Raw genomic sequence first — 25,847 nt, 5'->3', positions numbered from 1 at the left:
TTTTCATTGATGTTTATGTGATTATTATAATGTGTTCTTTAAAATTCAAACATTTCTTTTATAGTTAAACCCATATTTAGTTTATCTGATTTTCAAAAATAATATGCATCAAGTTGTATCATTTGCTGTATTGACTGATTGTATTAAATCAATTTTGTTGATATTATTGGCAGTATCAAAGGTATTAGATTTAAGTGAACTTGGGTAGTGGGTGACTTGGGACACCAAAATAATTTAAAATTTTTTGAAATGGTTTTTTAGCATATTGATCCTTTTGTAATAAAGGCAGTTTTTGGTATCACAATTTAGTATGTAGAGAGTATATATAAATTCGTAAATAATCCTTTTAGGTTTTAGTTTGCTGCTCATACTTTTTAAATCCTAAAAAGTTGTGTTTTCCCCCAATATTTTTGTTTTAGGTTATCCAGTTTTCCTTGAGGGATTATGTCCAGTATTGGTATTATACACTAAGTGATGATGAATCTTTTCTTCTTGAAATTAGGCAGACTCTTCAAAATGCACTCATTCAGTTTGCTACTAGGTAAGGTCACTGATGCAGAAAAAGTTAAATAATATTGTTTATACCAGTAAGGAAAATGACTTTTAAGTGGGAGGGAGATATTATAAATTAGTAATAATTACTAAAAGGTGAGTATAACAGTAGATGATTGTGAGATAACAGATTATAGAACTAGAGCTCTAAAAACCTGTACTTCTTTAAATTTAACCTTTGCATTTACAGAATGTTTATCTTTATTAAACCCTGTTCTCTCAGTCTGAATGTCAGTGTCTTCCTCAGGGTCTAGTCATGTGACTTTCAACTCACTTATTGAGAATACTTTTTTTTTAACCTCTTAACCAGATACTCTGTTTTATTCGAGTGCCATGGAAATAGTTTCAGTAAAACTACTCTTTTACTTTTAGCACATACCTTATAGAAGTCTCAGTGGAGGGGAAACCAAAGGAGCATAAATCACTGGAGAATATTCAGCTTATTTATTTTTATTTTATGAGTTTGCTTTAAGAAATTTTTGTGAGATATACTTAAATTCTTACTTTAAAAAACCCACTTACATACTGCCTCCTCTATGACAAAAATATTTTGGTCTGTATCATTTTATTTAAGCTACTTGATTTTTTGGGGTGGCCAGTTCATATGCAGAAGTGACTTATTTTTGAAAGAAAGGATTTAATGTTTAGTTGAATTTGATTTTTTTTTTTTTTAATTAAAAGATTTTCCTACTAGCCTATAGCCTCAAGGCAGGAAGCTGCATGCCATGGCCATGAGAACATTTTAAAATCTGACTGTGTTATTTTTTAGCCAAGCCTTCCCTACTTAGGTTCTTGAAATACAGTCTTGTACTTTTGAGAATCTTGGAGAATAGAGCTTTGCCCTGGGGCTTTTACTGCATTTTTATCTCTGTGCACATAGATGTTTCCAGCTCAGGCTGCCCTGTCAGGACTTTTCATCTGTAACTCTTTGGAGTAGGAGGTTAGTTCCTCAACCTCAGGTCATTGTGGAGGCCTGCAGTAATGTTTATGGTTTGGATAATAACTTTACTTGTAGAGGTAGATTTGAGCGCCTTCTACCTTAGTATTAACAGCAGACGTTTGCAGAGTAGCCAGCCTTAATTACAAGTGTAGAGTCGCTGTGGAACACAGAAAATAAAGAATAATCAAACTTCAAAAATAGGACTTTATCTCCTTTATTTTATATATACAACATTATTGAGTATTAGGTATTCATTCAGTCAACTCTTCTGAGTCAGTCATTCGCTACTTTTAAAGTAACATCATCCTAATGACTGTTTTTTTCCCCCTTTGGAAAGGTGGGAATAGGGGTTCATTATAGGTGTGTCTGACTGCCTAAGTATAATTGAAATATAACAGATTTTAAACCTGGAAAGAACTTTGAACTAGTAATTGGGAGACTTCAGTTTGCATCCTGCTCTACTACTTAGCTATGGAACTATGAGCGTGCATTTTGAACTTTTTGAATCTTGGTTTTGCTCATATGTGATAGAAGCATAGTAATATCTGCCCTGTCCTGTGTTCCTCACAGGGTTATTGTTGGTATCAGATTCATCTCCATTCAACTAATATTTTGTGCTTCCTTTGTACCAGCCAGATGCTGCAGATGCTCCAGTGAAAAAAACAAAACCCCTGATCACTGGAATGTAATGAAAATAATAATTGTGAAAATGTTTTGAAAACTGTGAGGGAATTTAGAAATTTAAGTTTTTGATGTCCTCTGACATTTATAATTTCACAAGAGATGAGGAAGCTAAGGTCCAGAAAGACTAAATGGTCAGTGCAAAATTATCCGGTGAATTGGGGCAGAGTAAGAATTAGAATCAGATTGTTCTTAGCAGTCTAGTGTTCTTTCCTTCATTCTATACCAGATATATTATGATCTCAGATTTTTCACCTTAGTTTCCCCACTTTTTTTTTTTTAACCTTTCATAGCAGTGTTTTCCCTGTTTTTGATTCCCCCAGATCACTTTTTCTTTACACTTCATGTAGTAAATTGTTTTGTTTTTGGTTTTTCCCCTGTTTTGTAATACTGTATGCTATCAAGCTGAATATTTAGGTGATTACAGGAAGAGTTGAGTTTCTTCCATCCTCAGCTGAACTGAATTTATATCTTTGCTTTCTCATTTGCCTTAAGATATTGGACAAATTAATCAGCTTCTTTTGAGCCTTAGTTTACTCATTCATAGAGGTTGATAATAACAAAGTTGCTTTTGAAGCTGTTTTCAGGCTTAAAATGATAATGAGGAAACAGTCACAGAGTATCAGCATAAAATGAAGCACTAATTTTGAGACAGAACAGGAGGGAAGGATATAGTTAGAGTCTGAAGTCCTCACTTTTGAGCTTTAGTGCTTTTATTTATTAAGCTGTATGGTCTTGAATGGGCAAAACACATAAATTCTTAAGAGTCTGGTGATATCCCATATCTGCTTATCAGATTATCAGGGTTAAATGACATCACATGTCAGAGAGTACTTTATAATGATAACACCTTGTGTTAACATTAGTACCTGTTGCTCTAGTAGCAATTCGGAGATGGAAACCTTCATAGAGCACTCTTGACTTCCCTGTGGTAGAGCTGGCTGTGAACTAGGCTGGAGCTTTAGGGATTGAATCTGCGATAACCTGTGTATTTTATTTCTCCTTCAAATAAGATATTATGTACAAGACTGAGTCTGGGAGATTGTATTATAATTCTGCCTGTACCATTGAGTTACATTATACTTAAAATTTCTTAACGTGTGTGTAAAATAATAAGTAATACTTGTAACAAACTTGTGAGAGTTAAATGAGATGATGTCCTAAAAGCATTTCCTGAAGTATTTGTTAACCAGTAAGTGGTATATTGAGCAAGTTACTTGTCTTTCTGTGTCTCAGTCTCTGCATCAGTAAAATGGGATAATTATTCCATTGGGCTCTTGTAATGTTTATCTAGAGGAGTAGTGCATGTCTAACACTGCAGGATCTAGTACATAGCAAATGAGTGAGTGTTAACTTGGTTGTTACTGTTAATTTTTGTTATTTATTACCTTCCTAGGATATATACACACAGTTTCTTTGACCTTGTCTTAGTTTGTTCTGTTTTGTGGGGGAAGGAGCAGGTAGAGACAGTGTTAAAGCACATACAGTGGAGAGAAAGTAGTCATTTGTGTGGTACTGAGAGCAGTTTTTATCTAGAGGTAGAATGAACCAGAGTAACTGATGAAGACATCATGTGGATTGAGGTTAAAACTGGTCTTCAAGAATGAATAGTGGGATAGACAGAGGGATGAAGGACATGTTAGGAAAGAACAAAGTTCTGAGAAGGGGAATAAGGTTAGTGTGGTAGAAGCAGTAAGGAGATACAAGTGATCAAGGAACCTTATTGCTTTAAGAGGTGTGAAATGTGGCAACTGTGTTGCTCTCTGTTCCCCTTAACCCCAAGATTAGCAGAAAGTAGATATATTCTAATGCCACTGTGTTCTTCCTAAAGGGTTTTCCCATGGCAGGAGGAGGTATGGGTGGGTAGATTCCAGGATTCAGTGGTTGTAATACTAATGATAGCATTCTTTCTGGAACAAGGGGGGATATGTTTTGAAAATTTAACCATTTTTCTCACTAACCATTTTGCTATATAGAACTAATAGATCATGTGTTTAGACTTGTCCAAAAGGTAGGCACAACTCAAATAATGGATATTTGCAACAGTAAAGCTCTTTTGCCATTTTATGTTCTTTGCCTTTTGAAAACTTAAAACTGACTTTAGCTAGAAAGGTGATTATTGTCATATTTACTACAATATAGCAAAAACAATCAGGAACCATTAAGTATTTAAAAGAAGGGGCAGTAAGAATGTTTTTGCATGTGTAGAATAGATCAGGGGTTGTTAATTGTATAGTTATATAATTCACATAGCACAGTTTACCCACTTAAAGTTAGTGGCTTTTAATATATTTATAGAGTTGTGCACTCTTCATCACAATCAATTTAAGAACATTTTAATGATTCCACAAGAAACCTTGTATCCACTTTCATTCACTCCCTTCATTCCCCCCAAAGTTTCTAGCTCTAGTCAACCACTTGTCTACTTTATTTCTCTCTGGTTTTGCCAGTTCTGGACATTTTATATGAGGGGAATAATACTGTCTGTGTTCTTTTATGACTGGCATCTTTCACTTAGTACAATGTTTTCAAGGTTTATCCATGTTGTAGCAAATGTTATTACTTATTCTTTCCTAATTCTGAATAATATTTCACTGTATGGGCATAAACTACATTTTGTTTATCCATGGACATGTGGACATAGGGATTGTTTCTACTTTCTGGATATTATGAAGAATGCTACTATGAACATTCATATACAAGTTTTTCTGTGGACGTGTGTTTTCATTTCTCTTGGATATATAGGAGTAGAATTTCTATGTCATGTGGTAACTCTTTAACCTTTGAGGAACTCCAAATTGTTTTCCAAAGTGGCTGCATATTCTCACCAGCACTGTATGAGGGTTCCATTTTCTCCATGTCCTTGCTTATCCTTGCTTTTGCCTGTTGTTTTTTTCTTCAAGTTTTATTTATTTAAGTACTCTCTGTAACCCATGTGGGGATTGAACTCACGACTTAGAGATCGAGAGGCACATGTTCTATTGACTGAACCAGCCAGGTGCCCATGATTTTGTCTGTCTTTTAGATTACAGCATCCTAGTAGGTGTGAAGTGATAATTTCGTTATGGTTTTGATTTACATCTTCCTGATAGGTAATGATATTGAGCATCTTTTCATATGCTTACAAGTCATTTGTATAGCTTCTTTAGAGGATGTGTATTCAGATCTTTTCCCATTTTTAAATTAGGTTATTTGTAATTTTATTATTAAATGGAGTGTACTATAGTCAGGTTTTGAAAATACAGTTTTATTGGACAGTCACACTGATTTGTTTGCATTTTGTCCATGGCTGCTTTTGTACTACAGTGGTAGAATTGACTAGTTGTGACCCCAGACAGTGTCGTCTGCAAAGCCTGAAATAGTTGCTCTTTGGCGCACTAGAGAGAAGTTTTCTGAACCCTGAAATAGTTTTGTAGTTATTAAAATATTTAGGAAGTGTTGTTGGGGCGCCTGGATGGCTCAGTGGGTTAAAGCCTCTGCCTTTGGCTCAGGTCATGGTCCCAGGGTCCTGGGATCGGGCCCTGCATCGGGATCTCTGCTCAACAGGGAGCCTGCTTCCTCCTCTCTCTCTCTCTGTCTGCCTCTCTGCCTACTTGTGATCTCTGCCTGTCAAATAAATAAATTTAAAAAAAATCTTAAAAAAAAATAAAATATTTAGGAAGTGTTGTTAAACAAATAGGAAATATTTTAGAATAAAAATCGTATAATATAGTATATGATTTTGGCTGTGTAAAAAAACTGTCAGTATGCATGCATAGCAGAGACTGATAGGAAATACACTAAAATATTAACTGGTCTTTAGATTGTGGATTTATGGCTGATTATAACTGATGCTGAAAATCAAAAGAAGGAAATTACACTTCACGAAATGAGAATGTATTACTTTTAGAGCCACAGGTAGACAGAAACATTTGCTAAGAGCAATAAAGATCTCTAGGATGGCTTTTTTTGAAATTAAATTTTCCTGTTTCTCCATTTTTTATGTTCTTAGGAACATATAAGAATAATTTTTTTACAACTATAGATGATGTGTTTTGTATAGGCAGCCACTGTCCTTTTATGTCTTCAGAAAGTGATCTGGAAAATAATGCTTAATATAGTGTTTTGTACATGATGAATTAGTGAGTAGTCAATAAATTCTTGTTGATTGAGTTCCAGTTTATGATTTACATGTTACTTTTTTTCCACCAGATTTTAATATATTTCACTATTAAGTTAGGAATGTTTCATTTGTCAGGTACATTTTACTAGAAATCTTGTTTATTAAAATAGTTAACAGCATTACTTTAATTTTTTTTAATACTTATCATTATACCTAGGAGGATGCACACCTAGCCCCAGGTTATTTACTTTTTTCCTTTCCTGTTTAAGACTTCCAGCTCTGTGTTCTTTACACTCAACCTCTAAAATAGGTGAGTGTGCTTCACAGGTGTTTCTCTAAGTTCTTCATTATATTCAGAGATCCACATCTTTTAGAATATCTGAAGCTTTAACAATCTTTGAAGCATTGGGGCACAGGATGTAGAACTAGACTTCTTATGTAGTGATACATTTCACTAAATACTATTTCCTTTAATGTGGTTATATAAAACTGCGTACCTAAGATTTTTCTCCATTTCTTCCAATTTGTTTGTAACTTTAAGAGTCAGGAAGTTTTGTGTTCTTATTAAGGTAAAGAAAACACTGAATTGAAAATTAAGAACCCTGATTTATTTTTTTAAACAAAGCCTTGATCTCACTAGCTATATAATCTAGAATAAATAATTTAAGTCTGGAGCTGTAATGATAGCAACTTGTAATTATTTCAGATCCGTTGAAGTTCTAAAATACTAAGACTTCCTGGTGAGGTCAGTACTAATCTTGGTTTGTTTTTATTTTGCCAGTCACACCCTGTCCTCAAAACATGGGCTCATATACTCCGTAAAACCTTACATTTTGAATACCATTTAGGGAGTTATTTTTTATGGTGTCGAATGTTGGTAATTAGATTTAATTTACTTAGGAATTAAAGTACTTTTCTAGTCTATTTTACTAGTAGGAAGTCTTAGAATAGGATCATAATAAAGTTTTTATACCTCTTTATATTTCTATGTGGTCAGAAAGAATGCTTGATTTCAGACATAAAGGACATTTAGTAGACTATAATCTTTTTTTGATGGTTAAGTCTTATATCAATGAAAACTTAGAAATTTTTATTTGATTATCCAGATGGCTGCTATTCTTTATAGAATGTGGAAAACAATATATTTATAGTTTTAGAAGTCTACTTTAAATTTCCCCACCATGGTTGATTTTAAGCTATTATCAGGAAGTCACTGAAGGTGGAACTAGAAAAGAGATGTGCACTTTTCGCTGTCCCACTTTTTTTTCCCTCCAACTGGGAAGAGGTGCAGCCAGTGAAGGGAGCAGCAATGAGACTTGTTTCCTTATATGGTTGCTAATTTAGTTCTTATAAAAGAGGAATTTTCTACATATATTTGAGGATTATGGTAGAGAGTAACAATAAATTTCATGTAAGTTCAGGAATGTTGTAAAAAAATGTTACCTTCTTTTATACTTAACCTTATAATTTGATTTTTTAAAGTAATTTTAAAAGGGAAACAAAGGTGCTGTAGTGAAGTGGTTATGGTAACATGTATTATGAGTAAATTGAGATTGGAAGAAGGACAATTCTTTTAATGGGTTTAGAAGCAAGTTTACAATTGTGTACCTTAAAAATCTGCTCAAAATTGAATTTCAGGCTGAAGTTTTTTTTTGTTTTGTTTTGTTTTTTTTTTCTTAAAGATTTTTATTTATTTGATAGACAAAGATCACAAGTACGCAGAGAGGCAGGCAGAGAGAGAGGAGGAAGCAGGCTCCTCGCTGAGCAGAGAGCCCGATGCGGGGCTCGATCCCAGGACCCCGGGATCATGACCTGAGCCACAGGCAGAGGCTTCAACCCACTGAGCCACCCAGTCGCCCCTTCAGGCTGAAGTTTTTGACATGATAGCAAAGTATTCCTTCAAGGGCTCCTGAAGGATGGAAACAAGTAAAGGTTTATGTATTATAAACAGTATATCCTTTCTAAAAGGGAATTATGAGGGGTAAGTTACTGCCCGATTCGGTGGCTCAAGGAAGAAGGGATTCTTCTTTAGGACACCACCTGCTTTCAGCAAAAAATATCTGTGGATTAGTTGATCAAAAACCCTCTACTGGTATAAAACTTTCCTAAAAGTCTTCTCAAAGATGCTTGCTTGTTAAAATCTATACAGAAAAACTAGGAATTTTACTACAGTAAAGTTTTTTTTTTTTTTCCAAAAATGCCAATTTTTTTTTTTAACATAGAAGACATATAAACACACTTATACACACTATGCAGTATATAGTCCCCTTTTTACTGTTTTCAAATAAGGTCTTAGTAGTCATTTCTGAGAAAAAATAGTGTGGCATCGGAAACGTAACATTTATTATAGGATTGTTCCTGTGGGAAAATCAGTTTTTATTTGTATCATTTTGATAGCAAAGACCTTTTCCAGGAAAGTATTCTGCCAAGAATGTGAAGATTACCTTTACTGCCAAACCCAACTACCCACTTCTCTAGTCAGGCAAGTCTACTCATGGTGACCCTTGCATATACCATGCTCATCCCCTTCTTTTGTTCATTCCTAAATCCTTTCTTTCTCCCATTTCAGAGACATTCGTTAAGATTTGTTTTAAGTGTAGCTGCCTTTTTTAATACTTTTAAATTATAACATATCACTTGATTAACTTCTCCTTTTGTGTCTGGTTATCATGAACAAAATTTTAAGTTGTTTTTGGCACGGTCCCAATTCTGGACTACTGTAGTAGCAATTTTCTTAACTTACTTTAGTTAGCCAGAATTCTCCATTCCTTTTCGAAGACATACTGACCCATGCCCATAGCATTAAAGCTAGGCGAGGACACCACTTTCTAGTACTTCTCTCCACTTCTATGCCTGGGTCCTGTCCCTAGAAAATCTGATGCACTTGGTCCCTGGTGTGAGCTGAACATGTGTGATTTAGAAGAGATAGGTAATCAAGCATGTTAAAAAAGAAAATCGTATTTGTTTCTGAACCCATGTATCCCAGTTTTACTTTTTTATTATAATCATCACTTAATTTGCTCCTATGTAGTTGGAGGAAGTGTGAGAATGGCAAGGTCGTTTCTGTAAAAACTAAAGCATTTGCTTTGGAATTTTACTCAAGCTAGTTGATAGATAGATTGCAGTTGATTCAGGTTTGCAGAAGACAACTAATGAAATATTGGTGGAAAGTCTTAAAGGACTCTGCATTCAGATTTGTTCAGAAGTGTCGTTAGTTGTCATGCCATTTAAAAGAAACTGGACACTAACTGTTGCAGTGTTAAAGACAAAAGCCACATTAATATCTTTTGGCAAAACCTTAGTGAAATAAAAGGTCTTAGTCTTATGTTGAAAGATTTATATAAGTTGAAATGAAATTTATTCATGACTCTCTCTTTTGATCAAATATTTTCATTTACTCACCAGTTACCAGTTTCCCACGTACTCTGTGTGTGTGTGTGTGTGTGTGTTACACATGCTTAGATGGGTGTTCAGGTACTATAATCATGGATTCTTAAAGTTCTAAGTGTCCTTAAAGAGAACAAACCCTGGGAAGTGAGGTGATCTGCTGAATTTCACAACAAATGAAATGGTGAATGTTTTACTTGAATTAGAGACATATATATGCCAATCCAGTGCTCTTTTACAGAAATCCTTATTTGATTTTGGTGTATTTTTTGCATTACTGGTGATGGGTTGTACATTGCTTACAAAGATGGAACCAGTGAAGCAATTTATATAATCTCATTGTCAGCCCATGTATTTGGGATAGTCATTGGATTTTTTTGGTATTAGCATTAAATAGCTTAAGGATTTAGAAAGGCAAAAGGAGCTCCTCGCTTTATGTTCTATTTCAGAACTTTAAGGACTAAAGAGTCTGTCATAAGCACCTCATGTTGCCTTTCTCCAGGAGGCACCTATTAACAGTGTTTTGAGGAATCAGTAAATCACTATGTATCGAGTGTCTCCAATGTTCAGTACATTATTTAGCCACGGGAGATACCACTGTGAATAAAATGAGCACAGGATAAAACGAAGTCTCTCGCTTCCTGAGATTTTTATCAGCAGTTGAGTAGTTGAATTTATCTCACCGGTTAAATTATTTAACTGTAGGTTGAAAGTGCTGTGAAATGTGGCAGATTTGGTGCTATGAGAATGTATAACTGGAGATCCATACCTAGTCTGAAGGAATATGGCAGAGAGAGAGAAAGCCGAGGGGCATTGAAGGCTGCCATGTGGAATAGACATTTTAGATGAACTCTGAAGTAAGTGGGAATTGTCAAGTCAATGTCGGGGAGAGCAGGGAAGTATGTGAAGAGTGGGCTGGGGTGAGCAAATTTGGCAGAGGGATTAGGCTGTCCAAAGGCTCTGAGATAAGGGATATATTTGAGAAATGGAATTCAAGCCTATAAGTCAGTAGAACAGAAAGGAAAGAAGAAGGTGGAAGAGGTGGTGTTGCGGAAGTAAGCATGGTCCTCCTGGGTTTGCAAGATCTTAGAGAAAGTAGTCATGCTTAGCCTGAAGATCGATGGGGAGTTATTGAACAGTTTTTGAATCTCTTATTTTGTACTATCATATTTATATATTTAAAAAATCACTCTGGCTGCTCTATGGAAAACAGAATGGAGAGGAGACAAAGGTGGATGTGAGAGACCATTTAAAGTAAAAGGCCAAGAATAGAATGCTGGCATTAGGGATTGAGATAAAGGCATGGAAATATATGTTCAGAGAGGGATACTTGTTTGGTCTTTGCTCTCATACTTCAATAAGACTTCCTTACTTGTTTGCATCTGTAGTTAACTTCTGTAATTCTTGAAACTGTTCTATCAAGATACATAAGTTTCAGGTGCGTACTATGAATTTTAGGTTTTCAAGGTAGGGTTGAATATATTACTGATTCTCTTGGTCGTATAGGAAATAATGCTCTCCTATATTTAAGTTCAGGAAAGGAAAGCTTATAATAGTAATAATATGAAAGTGTAGGAAATAGGATTTATTGTAATAATCTAGGTGCTTTTATTAGAATAGGAATCATGTGGGGGAATACTTTAAACAAAGTGAAAAAGAGCCTTGACCATAAGGGTACTTGGATGGCTCAGTTAGTTGAGCATCCCACTCTTTTTTTTTTTTTTTAATTTTTTATTTATTTTCAGCGTAACAGTATTCATTGTTTTTTCACCACACCCAGTGCTCCATGCAATCTGTGCCCTCCCTAATAACCACCACCTGGTTTCCCCCAACCTCCCACCCCCCGCCCCTTCAAAACCCTCAGGTTGTTTTTCAGAGTCCATAGTCTCTCATGGTTCACCTCCCCTTCCAATTTCCCTCAACTCCCTTCTCCTCCCCATCTACCCTTGTCCTCTATATTATTTGAGCATCCCACTCTTGATTTCGGCTCAGGTCATGAGAGTGGGCCCCGCCTTTATCTCTCCACTGGAAGTGGAGGCTGGTTTTGATTCTCTCTCCCCCTCTTTCTTCCCTGTACCCCACTCTAGTGCTAGCATGTGTGCGCGCTCTCTCTCTCTCAAATAAATAAATAAATAAATCTTTAAAAAAAAAAATCTTGAGTATAGGCATAATTTAAGAATAATTGATAATAAAAGCTCTACTAGAAAACTACATATGGATCAATAGAAGAAAGTGTGGCTATTATGTAAATTGAATGACATTTTAATTGTTTTTTATATTCATGTTCCATTTAGTACGTATTTATCAGTACACTCTAATTTTAGAAAGTACTTCACTGTCATGAGAATATTTTCAAATTTTGTTAAGACAAATACTACTAGAAATTGTTAGTAGATGTTTTCCTGATTTACAAAGGGAAGCAATGTACTACTGTTGTTCTTACCTTCCTAACCTAAAAAAGTTCCTTTGAGTTGAGACTTATATTAAATTTGCACATACTCAGTGGAAGTGAGTCAAGCAAAGGGAAAATAATGATCTTAGGTGGAGATACAGAATACCGTTCCTGGTTTTTCTACCCTCAAACATACTTGTGTATTGAAAGTAGAAATCCCTATTTTAAATTTAAGATAAATTTTATGTATTTGCATTGCTTGTTTATTTTCACTTATTGTCAATGCTATATCCTCTGTAATGAGTTGAGATGGGTTTAAAATGCCTTCTAAAATTAGTAAATTTTATTTTGTTTGAAAACTTCAATAAATTATATAAATAACATTATACCATGAAACAAAACAGATATAATTTGAAAGATTATATATTCATCTTTCTTCTAAATTTGTTAGAATGATCCTATTATGGATAAAATGAGCAATGGCCTGTACCAACTGAATTGTTACAAAATTTTTAGATGTGGATGATTTTTTACCAGTAATTCATGTAAAAACTTTTGAAAGATGCTTATACAGATTGTGGTTTTTTTTTTTTTTTTTTTTTAATAAGTGAAAAGGATACTCTAGAGACTGCTAGGTTTAAATTTTCTTTCTTGGTTTTATGTTGAGTCCAAGTATTGTTACCAAAGTTAATATATGCTTATATATGATGGCTCTTGTAGTATTTTAAGTAATGTTAACCCCTTCTCAGATCCCTGAGTACAGGTTACCTCTTTAATGTTAATTTGTTTTTGTGTTCATGTACTTAATAATTTACTCTTTCTTTCCACGTGTGTAACAAAATTATAGTTGTGTATTTAAAATAGTGTTTAAAAAGTTTAAAAAAAAGTTTAAAAAAGTGAGTGTTAATAACTTGTGTTTTTATTTGAAAATAGGCATCTGTTATATTCCTCAAAGCCATTAACACCTTTACATTTTCTTTCAAAATGAGACAGTAATCAAGTTAATTTCTTCACTAGCTTCTTTATTATGTATGTTTGGATAAATAACAATGAATTATAGTGTATTTTTTCTTTGCTCCTCTGCTGCCTAGCATCTTCATGAATAAATAGATTCTTTTATCTATTTGGTATGTTCCTAAAAAGGTAAATTAATTTGAGTGCTAATTTAAGGAAAATTCACCGAAAAAAATACTTATTTAAAAATATCAATCCAAGGAGAGGTGTAAACTGCTTTTGGCTTATCTGTTTTATTTGTTACTATTTCACTGATGCACTAAATTAGCAGTGTTTCTTGAGGTTTGTTGCTTTTAAGGTAGAGTAATAGGTAACTTAATAAAATTAATAATCACCTTTTTCATGAGTATTGTGGTATTTTGCATCATTCTTTAAGACCTATTATTCCAAATGGTCAAGTGTTCAAGGGCTAGTATCTGCAAACAGAAACCACTTAGACTCATACCAAAGATATTTGGTTCAGAATTGGGCTGTATAACTAAGAAGAATGTAGAGAGTTCAGAAAGGGTTCAGAAGGAACCAAGAAGTGTCTCAAATGCTCTTCTAAAAGCAAGCAAAACCATTCGGAATCCCTAATGTACTCTTCTGTCTGGGTGAGAAATACATGATATACTTGGGCTCAGAATTTTAGATTGAACTGGAAAAAAGTTTTTCTTTGTATTTTAAGCACTTAGGTAGTATTTTAAGGCCTTGGCACATAAAATACTTCAAATAATATTGTTCAAAGACTTGGTCAAGTAGATTTGATATACCTTGGGTCTTGTGAAAGGGAAGACTAAGATGTAATAGAAATTAAGTAAACAAAATCTCAGTGTAAGTAAATTCAATCTCTCTGGTAATGGTGTTGTTTAATTAGTCATTAAAATTAACTTACTTTAACTTTTTGATAAAAAAACATATAATGCTTTTATCTAATGTGTTTTTTATAAGGTCAAAAGAAATAGACTGGCAACCTTATTTTACTACACGTATTGTAGATGATTTTGGCACACACCTAAGAGTATTCAGAAAGGCTCAACAGAAGATAACAGAGAAAGATGATCAAGCAAAAGGTAATACCTTTATTCCCTTTGAAAATTGGGACTTTATTTAAAATATGTCTTTATCATTCTTTATGTTTTATTCTTTTCTTTGTGCAGGTACAGCAGAAGATCTGGTGGATACTTTCTTTGAAGTTGAAGTTGAAATGGAGAAGGACGTTTGCCGTGATCTAGTGTGCACTTCTCCCAAAGATGAAGAAGGTTTTCTTCTCAGTTTAACAATTTGGAGGATAGTAACTGTTCATATTGGTTAGAGACAAGTTAGCAGAGCCAGGGAACAAAATACGGGTAAAGGGTGAAATTATTCTTACGGGATGGGTAGCATAGTATAGACATTGTCACTATTCATCTTATTTTTTAACTCTTAAAAGTAGTTTTCATATTTTTTCCTCTTTTTTTAAAAGTCATCTTTAAAATTTAAAGATGGTAATTAAAGATTACTTCTCTTCTTTTAAAATAGAGCAGGCACAAACAATTTATAACTGTAAATTTACTTTTTAGGATATATAGTAATTTATTTTCTCCTTGAATTTATCAATTCTACTTCAAGAGTATACCTATTACCGTAAAATATTTTCTAAGAGAATGAGTATAATGATTTCAAATACACTTTATGGAATAGAATGGACTTGTCTTATCTTTGTGAGAGGTTAGACTGGATAAGCTTTTGCTGAGGAGGTTATCTTTTCCTAGTTTTGTAGCCTCTCAGAAAGAGTCTTTGCTACTTGGCGCATTTTGGATTAACAGGATCAGCTATATAATTCTATTCCCAGGAAGTGTCAGCATATGAACTACAGAGAAGTTCTTCTAGTTGTGGAAATTGTTTTCTTCAATTTTTAAATTGCGCTCTTCCTCTCCTTTTTCTTCTTTTCTTTATATTTACACTACAGTTGAATTTTTAATTGTCATTTCATTAACACTGGCATGAAATAATAGCTAAGTATAAGAAATAGTTACAGTGACTTGTAGTACTTTCATGTAAATCGAGGAAGTAGTAAAGTAGAAGAGCATATTCTTTTTCTTTTCTTATTACCTACCAGGATAGTGGAGGTTCTTTCTTGAAAGAAGAATTATAGGTATATTTTAAAATATGCAAATAGCTTGTAAGTACACAAAGATAATGTCTAGTAGAAGTGTAGAATACATGGTACAACCATAACTGTTTTGGGGGAAAACACTTTGATAATTGAAGTTTCTCAGTGATTCAAAAACACAGTAAAGCTGAGCAGAATAAAAAAAAAATATTAGTTTGATTAATGAATCGTTACTGTTTGGAGAATAATGAAAAAATTTAATCAATACTGATTTGTACTAATTAATTATTAAAATAATAAGCTGCTATAATTGGGAAACTACTTATTTCTGCCTTTATGTGTTTTTTTTAATCAGAAATCGGTAGAGATTTTATTTTCTAATGTTATTATAGCTAGCTTTTTCATTTCTAGGATTCCTAAGGGATTTGTGTGAGGTCTTATTATATTTATTGCTACCTCCTGGAGATTTCCAGAACAAGATCATGCGATACTTTGTCAGGGTAAGCTTAAACTCATATCAAATAAATGGCTATAAAGAAACTTTGTATAATAATTCTCAAAATATTTGGTTTCAGGACCCTGTTAAATTCTTAAAAATTTTTGAGGACCTCAAAGTGCTTTTATTCACATGGGCTTTATTTATCAACACTTACTGTATTATAAGTTAAAACTAAGAAATTTTGAAACAAGACTATACAGGCACACATTCCATTACTTGATTTCTATCATCACACCATCATGTTCCTTTTTGAAAATATCACTCTGTGCTTGTCTCCTTCCATCCCCCAGAGATCCCTGGACAATACTTTGAGAACTATTTGACTTAGAGTTCGGTACAGGGATTTTGGGTTATAGCAAAGATACATTTTAAATTTTGTTTAATATAGCTTTACCTATAAACTTACTGGAATTAGGTTAATTAAAGTAACACTTCTGGATAGAAACTTAAAAAAAAAACTAGGCAGCTATGATTCTGCTTCTTATAATTAGAAAATGAGTTAAAGTAGATAAGAACAGTAGTCTTGGACTTTTTATTCCCCCGAATAAACATCAGAGTAAAATTCTATATACAGGGGCACTTTGGTGACTCAGTCAGTTAAGCGGCTGCCTTCAGCTCAGGTCATGATCTCAGGGTCCTGGGATCAAGTCCTGCACCAGGCTCTCTGCTCAGCAGGGAGTCTGCTTCTCTCCCTCTGCTGTATTCTCTCTTTGTGTCAAATAAATAAACAAACAAATCTTTTAAAAAAAATTCTATGTACAGATGTAAAGGAATAACACTTTTGTTTTGATTGCTGGTTGTGACTGAGAAATGCTAGCTAGCTAGGTACAACCCTTATGCTGGTTGAATGGGTAAGATCAAAGTGTCTAATTTATATGAAAATGAAAGCTTAGGATCTTTTTGTCTACCATCCAGCAAAATGCCAATTCCTGAGGTGTGCTTTTATACTCGTATGTTATTGTTTAAGCAATACCAACAATTTCTTAGTACCTACCTAACTTAAGTAGGGTAGTGGTGCTGTGAATTGAGTAGTAAACTCTTGGTTTTAATGGGAAATATCTGATAAATGATGTATTGTTAAGACCAATTATTTGGGCTGGTTATTAAGGGTGGTAAATTATTAAGGGTGGTAAATACCTGACACGTCTATCACTAGATTCACATCTACCACTGAAGGAAGACACTGCTAATCAGTTACAGTACTCATTTGTGTTGAGTATTTGTTTGGCAGCAGAATCTTTGTCTACCTGGTTCACTAGACAGTTGCTACTGGGCAGTCTCAGCAACTTTCACATGGCTGGCGAACTTTTCCCTCTTGAAATTTTGTCTTTGCTTGGGTTCCATGTCATTGCTGTCCTGATTTTTCTCTTCCTTTGGTCTCCTTTTTAGTCATTTTTACATGTTTTAACTCCTCTTGTATTTAACTTTCAAATTTACAAGTTCTTTAGGCCTGAGCCCTCTTTTTGCTCACCCATTCCTGTGGCTTTAAATACCATCCAAGGGCTAGTGACTTTCCAATTTTTATCTGTAGTGCAGACTTTCCTTCTGAACTTTAGGTGCCTCTGACTAGCTGCTCACTGAAATTGCCATTTGATTGGCTCACAGCCCTTTTAAACTTTAAATGTTCAAAATGGAAATCTTACTCTTGTTTCCATGTCCTGTCTTGCCTTTTAGTCTCCTCTCCATCCTAGTAAAGGCTGTGACCATCCAGCAAATATTTCCCATCTCGAGTTCTTCCAGAGGTTTACAAGGACTTTGTTTACCTTTCTGGTCTTTGTGCCATGCTGTCACTGTATTCCAACTATGCTGTCTTCTCCAGAAGTGCCATTTTCTCCCTACTGTAGGGCCCACCTCCTACTCTTTTTTTTTTTTCTGGTCAAAATGATTTCCCATATTCTCTTGGCTAAGTTGTATTCACCTCCATATCCCACTTCTTCAGAAATGCCTCCCCTGACCACCCAATCTAAAGTCCCCTCATAATTCCCTATTGCTGTAGGTAAGTACACAATTTTTTTTCCTTCAAAGCACTTGCCGTATTTCAGTATTATAATTTACTTACTTGATGCCTTCCCCCTCCCTGGTAGTACTGTAAGGCCCATTAGGACACAGGCCCTATCTGTATCATCATCATGTACCTCGTGGTTATCATAGTGCCTGGCACATAGCACGTACCCCGTCAGAGAATTAGTTTTAATGAGGGGAAACTTTTTGCCCTTCTTGCTGAAGGTGCACGTATTACTGCAGCTCCTGAAGATGAAGCTGACTCTTAGGAGACATGAATGAAGATCTGCCTTGTTACATGAAGTTATCATTTAAAGCAAGTAGGGTTATTTAAAGAGCAAATATGTTTTGCTGTAGATTGGTCTGTCTTTATGGTTGAATCTGATTGTGTGTAATTACAGAGGCCTGCATTCAGCAAATCAGGTTTTTCCTCTTTTAACTTGGTAATTCTTTATCAGTTTTCTTTTGTTGGTAATTTAAGTTTTCCTAAAGATGATTTTGTTCAGATTAAATAACAGGTTAAATAGTTCTTACTTCTTTCCTTTATATGGATCTTTTATAGGAATTGTACAAATCGTAGCATTTGACTACAGTAATTGCTATTTAATTGTCTTGCTTTCTGTCCATTACCACGCTTTATTTATTTAAAGATTCTGGCCTCAGTGACTTTGTAGCTTTTAAGCCTTCATATTTGACAGCTGGTGCTTGTCTTAAGGTAGAAATTAAATAGAAATGGCTACTTATTTTGGAATATTTAGAGCTCTCACTAGAACCTGTATAGAAATTGTTGAGTCATATGATTACATCTTGACTAACCAAACCCTTTCATGAGGCAAATTAGAAGATCAATGTAATTTTCTAAGACACACTGACTAATTGCATTGACTAATGAGAAGCACTAAATTTATTCACAGTTATTCCCCACATGCTTTTTTTTTCTTACTTTGAAAAGAAACTTTCAAGAAACATAGTTTTGTTTATGAATTTTCTCCTTACAAAGCACATTTTAAAATTTGAACATATGTGGCCAGAGAGAATTTGAAGGAAAGAATTATGTAAATAATATAATTTTTAAGAAGTTGGAGACTAAAACTAATCTTGAAGGAATAAACAATTCCTCCTCCTCCTCCTTTTAAAAAAGATTTTATTTATTTACTTGAAGAGAGAGACAGTGAGAGAGGGAATACAAGCAGGAGGAGTGGGAGAAGGAGAAGCAGGCTTCCCACTGGGCAGGCAACCTGATGCAGGGCTTGATCCCAGAACCCTTGGATCATCGGATCATGACCTGAGCTAAAGGCAGATGGCTGACAATTGAGCCTCCCAGGCACCCCTAAACAATTCCTTATAATTTGAGATTGTAAGATGTCCCAAAAGATACTTCTAAAAGTTAACGGAACCATCCCACATTCGATGTAGAGATTGCTGAAAAAATAAATAAATTAGTAAAAATAAAAAATATTAAGAGGTACCTGGCACCTCTTGGTAAAACATGCTACTCTTAATCTGGGGGTTGTGAGGTTGAGCCCCACATTGGGTGTAGAGATTACTTAAAAGATATGAAGAAAAGAAAGTAATTAAATAATTTTTTAAAAAGTTACTGGAACCTTCATGAGTGCCTTTTGGAAATGTTAATTCATCATTGGTAATAGTTTTCAGAGACTTACACAGCTTACAAAAGTAGAGTTTATATAAAATATCTCTCTAAAGGAAAATAAAGTGAAGGCTGCCTTTTATGAGATTATATCAGAAAATGGACCAGATAAGTTAGAGATCTTGATAAAAGGAATAAATTGGCCCTTTAATTAGAAAAGTAAAATATCCTGTTAAAGTTACAGTTACTTAGTCTTTCCAGTTTTCTTTAGAAATGGTATTTCATAGATTTATGTATCAGCATGCATAAAAGAATAAAGATTAATAATGGGTGAAGTTGTGGTATTAAGAGAATCAGCACTAAACTCTTCATTTCCATCCCTTTACTATTTATGTAATGCCTGCCATGTTGAAGAATATGACCTTGAGTAAATAGTTTGAAGATTGACAAATCAGTAGATCACTTGACAGGTGTCATTCATATGCAGAACATTCCTAGATAGTGGTAGCGTTCTAGAGAAGTAGAAAACAGACAGTTACATAGAGGATGATAAGTGACAAATCCCATAAATTCAGGGCATGGGTATATTTTAAAAATGAAAATACAAAAATACTCAACTGAAATGATCGAAGCTTATTTGGTTGGAGATTTTATTCTGTAGTCAGTCCTAGGAGGAGGAGCAGGATTTTAGTAGGTAGGAGCATAAACAGCTATAAAAAATGGGAGGATCTATTCTAGAGAAAGATGAATAATTAACATACTATTTTATTTTCTATTAGGAAAGATTTCAAACAAAGAGAAGTATAGAGAATAATACAGTAGACATTTATGTACCAACTACCCAAATTTAACCAATGTTAATGTTTTACTGTAGTAGCTCTGTTCCTCTCTTGAAGGTAACTACTGTTCTAAAATTGGTGTGTATCTTTTCCTTTTGTTTTTTTTGTTTTTATACTTCTAATATAGACGTAAGGATGCATAAACACATATGGTGCCATGTTTTGCCTTTTAAAAATTGATGTAAATGCTAATATACTAGAGCTACCCTTTTGCTTTTTTCCACTCAACTCTAGATGCCATTGTGGAGATATATACAGGTTGGTATAGGTAGCTTCATCTCACTTATTTTAACTGAGGTGTGTTAGTTCATCTTTTTATAAGATTGTGTTGGTTATCGGGTTTTATGTGTATCATACCTTTCTTAAATAACAGCATTATGTTATTTACATTATGCTAGTGATTTGATAAATATATTCGGTTAAATTTGTTTTTGTTTTTTACAATTTTTGTCCAGGAAATTCTTGCACGAGGAATTCTTCTTCCATTAATAAATCAACTCAGTGATCCTGATTATATTAATCAATATATCATATGGATGGTACGTACTTTCTAAAATTATGACTGTTTTTAAAACAGTTTTTTTGAAATTTAGAAACAGTACTTGGAGAGCAGGATGATCAAGAAATAATTTATTAAAGAAATTAGGTAAAAATATGTTCAAAGATAATCTTTATATTTCTACTATTTCTGTTTGCTAATATGTTGAACGTGCTAGCCAAATTCTTTTTAAGAAGTTTGTTAATAAGATAATCCTGTTACACTTTTGGTGTTGTTACTACTTACTTAAATTAAAAAGAATAGGATATTTTACTGCCTGAGTGTATAGATGATGAGTATTTTAAAAAGTTGCTATTTGCTTTTAAACAGAGCTTGTGGTCTGAGCTACTTAAATAGCATGTACTTTACATTTTTATACCATATAATGGAGAAGAGTATGGTAAAAGGAACACTGGACTAAGAATGGGAGGAAGTGTGTTCTAGACTTGTTTCTGTAAGTTGCTTAGTGTGTGTGTAAGCAGCTAGTTTTCTATAAGTCATAGTTTTCTCATCTGTCAGACATATTAGAGGGTTAGTGATTACTAAGTTTACTGGGTCTAATTATTTTTGTGTTTGATTATATATGCTTTTCCTCAGTAAACTCATAGTTAAGAAAGAGTTGTAAATGGGCTATTGCTGGGAGTTCTTTGATACATGCTTCTAGATCTTTGATTCATTTTCTTGAAATAGAATTTCTTCACCACAGTTGTCTTCTATTAACTCAGTCTAGCTTTCTTAGGAAAGAATTACTTTATTGTTCTTTGTTTCTAGTAGCCATTATCAAACTTGACATTGTTTTGCTGTTGTTGCTGCAGCAATTTTTCTCTCTCCCACCAGATTGTGGGTTACCTGCAGGCAGAAATTGTTTTGTTAGTTTTGTATTCCTAGAGCCTTTTTTCGAGGCCATACAACTGGTTCTTTGTTTCCTTTGTCAGTTTTTTTAGTGTCCTGTTGGGCTCTGTGAAAGTTTTAAAAACATGCATATCTGCCTAGTTAAAATTTTTAAAAATGCATATCCTTTGGTTAGGAGTTGTACTTATGAAATTTATTCTTAAGTAATAATAAGTAAGTTTGAAACAATTTATATTTAAGGACATTGATGGCAACATTGCTTTTAAAACTAAAAAATTGAGGGCGCCTGGGTGGCTCAGTGGGTTAAAGCCTCTGCCTTCAGCTCAGGTCATGATCCCAGGGTCCTGGGATCAAGCCCCGCATCAGGCTCTCTGCTCAGCGGGGAGCCTGCTTCCCCCTCTCACTCTCTGCCTGCCTCTCTGCCTACTTGTGATCTCTGTCAAATTAAAAAAAAAAAAAAATCTTTAAAAAAAAAAACAACTAAAAAATTGAAAGCAATTTAAGTGTTCTTCATGGAGGATTAGTTTAATAAGTTATGGCATATTGATAAAATAGAATACATGAAGCTATTAAAAAGAATGATGATAGTGTGTCTTGAATAATGAAAAATGCTAATATATACATATGTACATATATATATATTTAAAGATTTTATTTACTTGAGAGAGAGAGAGTGTGAGAGAGCAAGATCATAAGGGGGGGGGAAGGGGCAGAGGGAGTAGCAGACTCCCCACTAAGCAGGGAGCCTGTTGTGAGACTTGATCCGAGGGCCCCAGGATCATAGGCTCATGCCCTGATAGAAGGCAGACACTTAACCAGCTGAGCCACCCAGGTACCCAAGAGGTTTATATTTTTTATACGAAAAGGATAACCAGAGGTGATGTGTGTCTAGAGAATGCTTTTTAAAAAACAAATATATAAGTAATTATATTCTTATTAATGACTATATAATTCTGATAGTATATATGCTGTTTGAAATCTTAATAAGATTATGTAGGATTATGAAAGATTATGAATGTTTTAATTTTTTCTCTTGTTTATATATTTCTCTTTATAGGGAGTATTGGTTATATAATAAAAAAGTAATTTTTTAAAAACTAGGTAAAGAGGTAAAATTCAAAAACATTTCAGTAATGAAATAAGGGTAAATGGTATTAGGAAATGTTTTTTAGAATACAATAAAATGGATGTTTTATACTAAACTTAATCAAGATGTAGTACTGTATAATCTTATTTGTGGTACAGAAAAGGTGGAGAATGTTACGGTTATCTCTCACTCCTGGGAGTAGGAATAATTTTTTTCCTATATATTTTTCTTCAGCTTTCAATTTTTCTTTTGCTGAATTTATATTAACTATATAATTAAATACATGGTGTAAACATTTGAGGGGGTGGAATTTAAAATATGCTCTAAAAGAAATTCAAACCACCATGTCTTTACTTGTTCTCCCTAGAGTTGGATTAATACTACTATTGTGTATGATGCTTGGGTCTTTTTTCTGTTTAATGAACAGGAATTGGTCCTTATTTCATTTTGCAGTATAGAATCAGAAAATATATTTAAAAGAGCAAAGTTTATCAGTAAAGGATCTTTAGCCTACTTTGTTGTCTGGTTTAGTCTTTTGACATTAATTGTGTGGAAAACCTTGTATCCATAGGTATTATAAATATTAAAATGAGCTCAGTTCTTATTCTTAGTTCAGTTACATTAATATCTAACCATATAGTTCATTTCTATTTGAATGGAAAAGTTTAGAGCAGTCTAGTAGTAACATATCTTCTTTCTATAATATGTTAGTGTTATCTAACGATAGTTTTTAAGTCATTTCTAATTATAGTATGGATGGATTTGCATTATTCATCTCTAAATGTGAATTTTTTTAAAAATACGAACTAATTAAGAATGAATATTCTCTCTTACTGTGGAATAGATTACCTCATATTGTTATTTTCAACTAGAGCAGATAAATGGACAGCTGTTTAATTGTTTTTTAATGTGTTCTTAGAAAAATCATGTCTTTAATAACCTACCTTTTTTTAATCATTGAAATAAAATTTACATAAAGTGAAAGAAATTCCCGAGTAGTCTTCTGAAGTTTTGTTCTAATTTTGCGCTTCCCTAGCACCAGTTGAGAGCCCCCATCTCTCTGCATTCTGACAAGCATTTGGCATTGCTGTTTTGTTGTGGTTAACTTGAATATGCATGATGACTCAATGATATTGAGCATCTTTTCATGTGCTTATTAGCTAGTTTTTCCCCAGTTCTGGACTTCTACAGTCCCCAGTTCTTCGACTCCTTATAGAGAATGTATAGTATCCCAAGTCTGCTGCCTTTTCATTGCTTCCCTTACTCCTTTACTTAAGTTTTGTTGGCAGTCACAGCAGCTAGTCACTTTATAATATCCTCGAGTACTTTTTGTGTCTTACTTTGTTATATTTTTGATGAAGCCACACTCTGGTTAAATTCAACTCAACTCTCAACTCCCATTCCTGTTCTTAAACAGCATGTGGCTAGGGAAGAAAAACAGTTAGTTATGTCATCACATTGATTCTGTTCAGTTTAGGTCAGAGTACACCACTCTTCTGTTTAAAACCCTCCAATAACTTTTCATTCCACTCAGAATGGAAGCTACCACATATACTGTACCCTACCAGATTGGCCTTTCACTGCCACTAATCTCATCTTCTACTCCTTTACCTTTCTTTGGGATCATGAGTACAGAGGTTTTCATTTTGTGTTCTTAAAAGCACTGCATAAACACTTGGTATAAGATTGTGCCTACCTAGCATGTGGTAGACCCTGAAGATCTTTTTTTCCTGAGTCCTTCTCCCACCTGTTTTTTAAACTTTATTTTCAGATCCGTGATTCTAATTGCAACTATGAGGCCTTTATGAACATTATTAAATTGAGTGACAATATTGGAGAGCTAGAAGCAGTCAGAGATAAGGCAGCAGAAGAATTACAGTATCTTCGATCTCTAGATACAGTTGGTGATGGTAAGTAATTCATTTAAGTACAGAAATGTGTACTTCTTTAATCATCACTCTGTCTTTAAACAAAACTTTAATTTACCCAAATGTCATTTTATGCTATTAGTTATTTTCACCTTATCTAAGTCTAAATCTTCTTATTATGTTAATGTGTGTTAAGAATAAAAGCATTATAATTTTCTGAATATATGAGGCTGTTGATACTGTAATTATCTCTAAAGTAAAAATAATAGGCATGGTTTTATTTTAATTAAATAATTTAACTATAAAATTTCAGATTATTTCTTTTATTAAGTGTTTTGCTCTGTTCATGTTAAATTACAGTACGTACATGTTTAAAGTATTTCAATAATAACATTACCACTAGCTCATAATCAGTTTGTTTGTATTTAGATATCAACACTATCAAGAATCAAATAAATAGCTTACTATTTGTAAAGAAAGTATGTGACTCAAGAATACAGCGATTGCAGTCAGGCAAAGTAAGTAAAGTACTTTAAAATTAATGTTTAGTTATAAATACTTCATATTCACTTAAATATCTAGCAAATGACAAGATGTGAAATACTAACTAGTGTGGCCCTCCACAAAAGGATTTGCAGAAAAAATTTCTCTTATACATTATAGTTTATAAGTATTTGTTAAAACTAAAGAGATTAAAACATTTCCTAAAAAATGCTACAGCAATTAAAAATTTTATTTATTGGTTTATTCATCTTTTCATTTTTTATTAAAAATCTAACACTTACATAGTATTATACATTGAGCGCCATTTTAGATGGACCTAATAGGCAAAAACTCTCTCTTCATGGAACTTACATTTTAGTTGAAGAGTCAAAAAATAAACCAATAAATAAATTATTATATAATGTTAAAAAACGTGTTAAAAATAAGTAAATATAAAAAATAACAAGTAAGGCAAAGTAGATAGAGAACGTCTAGAATGTTTTAGATAGATGCTGAGTGATTTGGTTACATTTGAGCTTAGAGAAATCTGATAGAATAATGAGAAAGTGTTGAGAATTTTTTTTTTTTTTTTTAAAGAATCTTTCAGGCAGAGGTGAAATCATATGCAGAGGCCCTGAGATAGGAAGATGTTTGGTGAGTTAGAGTAGGTCAGCGTGGCTGGTATGGAATGAATGAGAAGGGATGATAGTAGTAGGAGAGGAACCTTAGGGATTATATCATATATGGTTTTATCTACCATAGTAAGATTTTTTAAAAATTCTTTTTTTTTTTTAAGATTTTATTTATTTTATTTGACAGAGAGAGAGAGATCACAAGCACGCAGAGAGGCAGGCAGAGAGAGAGAGGGGGAAGCAGGCTCCCTCCTGAGCAGAGAGCCGGATGCGGGGCTCAATCCTAGGATCCTAAGATCATGACCTGAGTCGAAG

The 25,847-nt window shown here is 33.7% G+C and overlaps 1 protein-coding gene across 2 annotated transcripts in view; it reads left to right on the top strand.

Moving 5' to 3' along the window:
* SNX13 (sorting nexin 13) overlaps positions 1–25,847 on the top strand; it is a 130,870-nt gene that overhangs the window by 51,168 nt on the left and 53,855 nt on the right. For both annotated transcript variants that reach the window (XM_080818897.1, XM_080818898.1), the window contains exons 5-11: positions 420–541; positions 13,999–14,120; positions 14,208–14,309; positions 15,554–15,642; positions 20,528–20,611; positions 24,321–24,459; positions 24,847–24,935. In XM_080818897.1, coding sequence (XP_080675023.1) covers positions 420–541; positions 13,999–14,120; positions 14,208–14,309; positions 15,554–15,642; positions 20,528–20,611; positions 24,321–24,459; positions 24,847–24,935 — 747 coding nt within the window. The remainder of the gene's footprint in view (positions 1–419; positions 542–13,998; positions 14,121–14,207; positions 14,310–15,553; positions 15,643–20,527; positions 20,612–24,320; positions 24,460–24,846; positions 24,936–25,847) is intronic.

The sequence above is a fragment of the Martes martes genome, assembly GCF_963455335.1.
Source record: "Martes martes genome assembly, chromosome: 11".
Classification (NCBI taxonomy): Eukaryota; Metazoa; Chordata; class Mammalia; order Carnivora; family Mustelidae; genus Martes; species Martes martes.
This window is presented reverse-complemented; position numbering and strand designations above follow the sequence as displayed.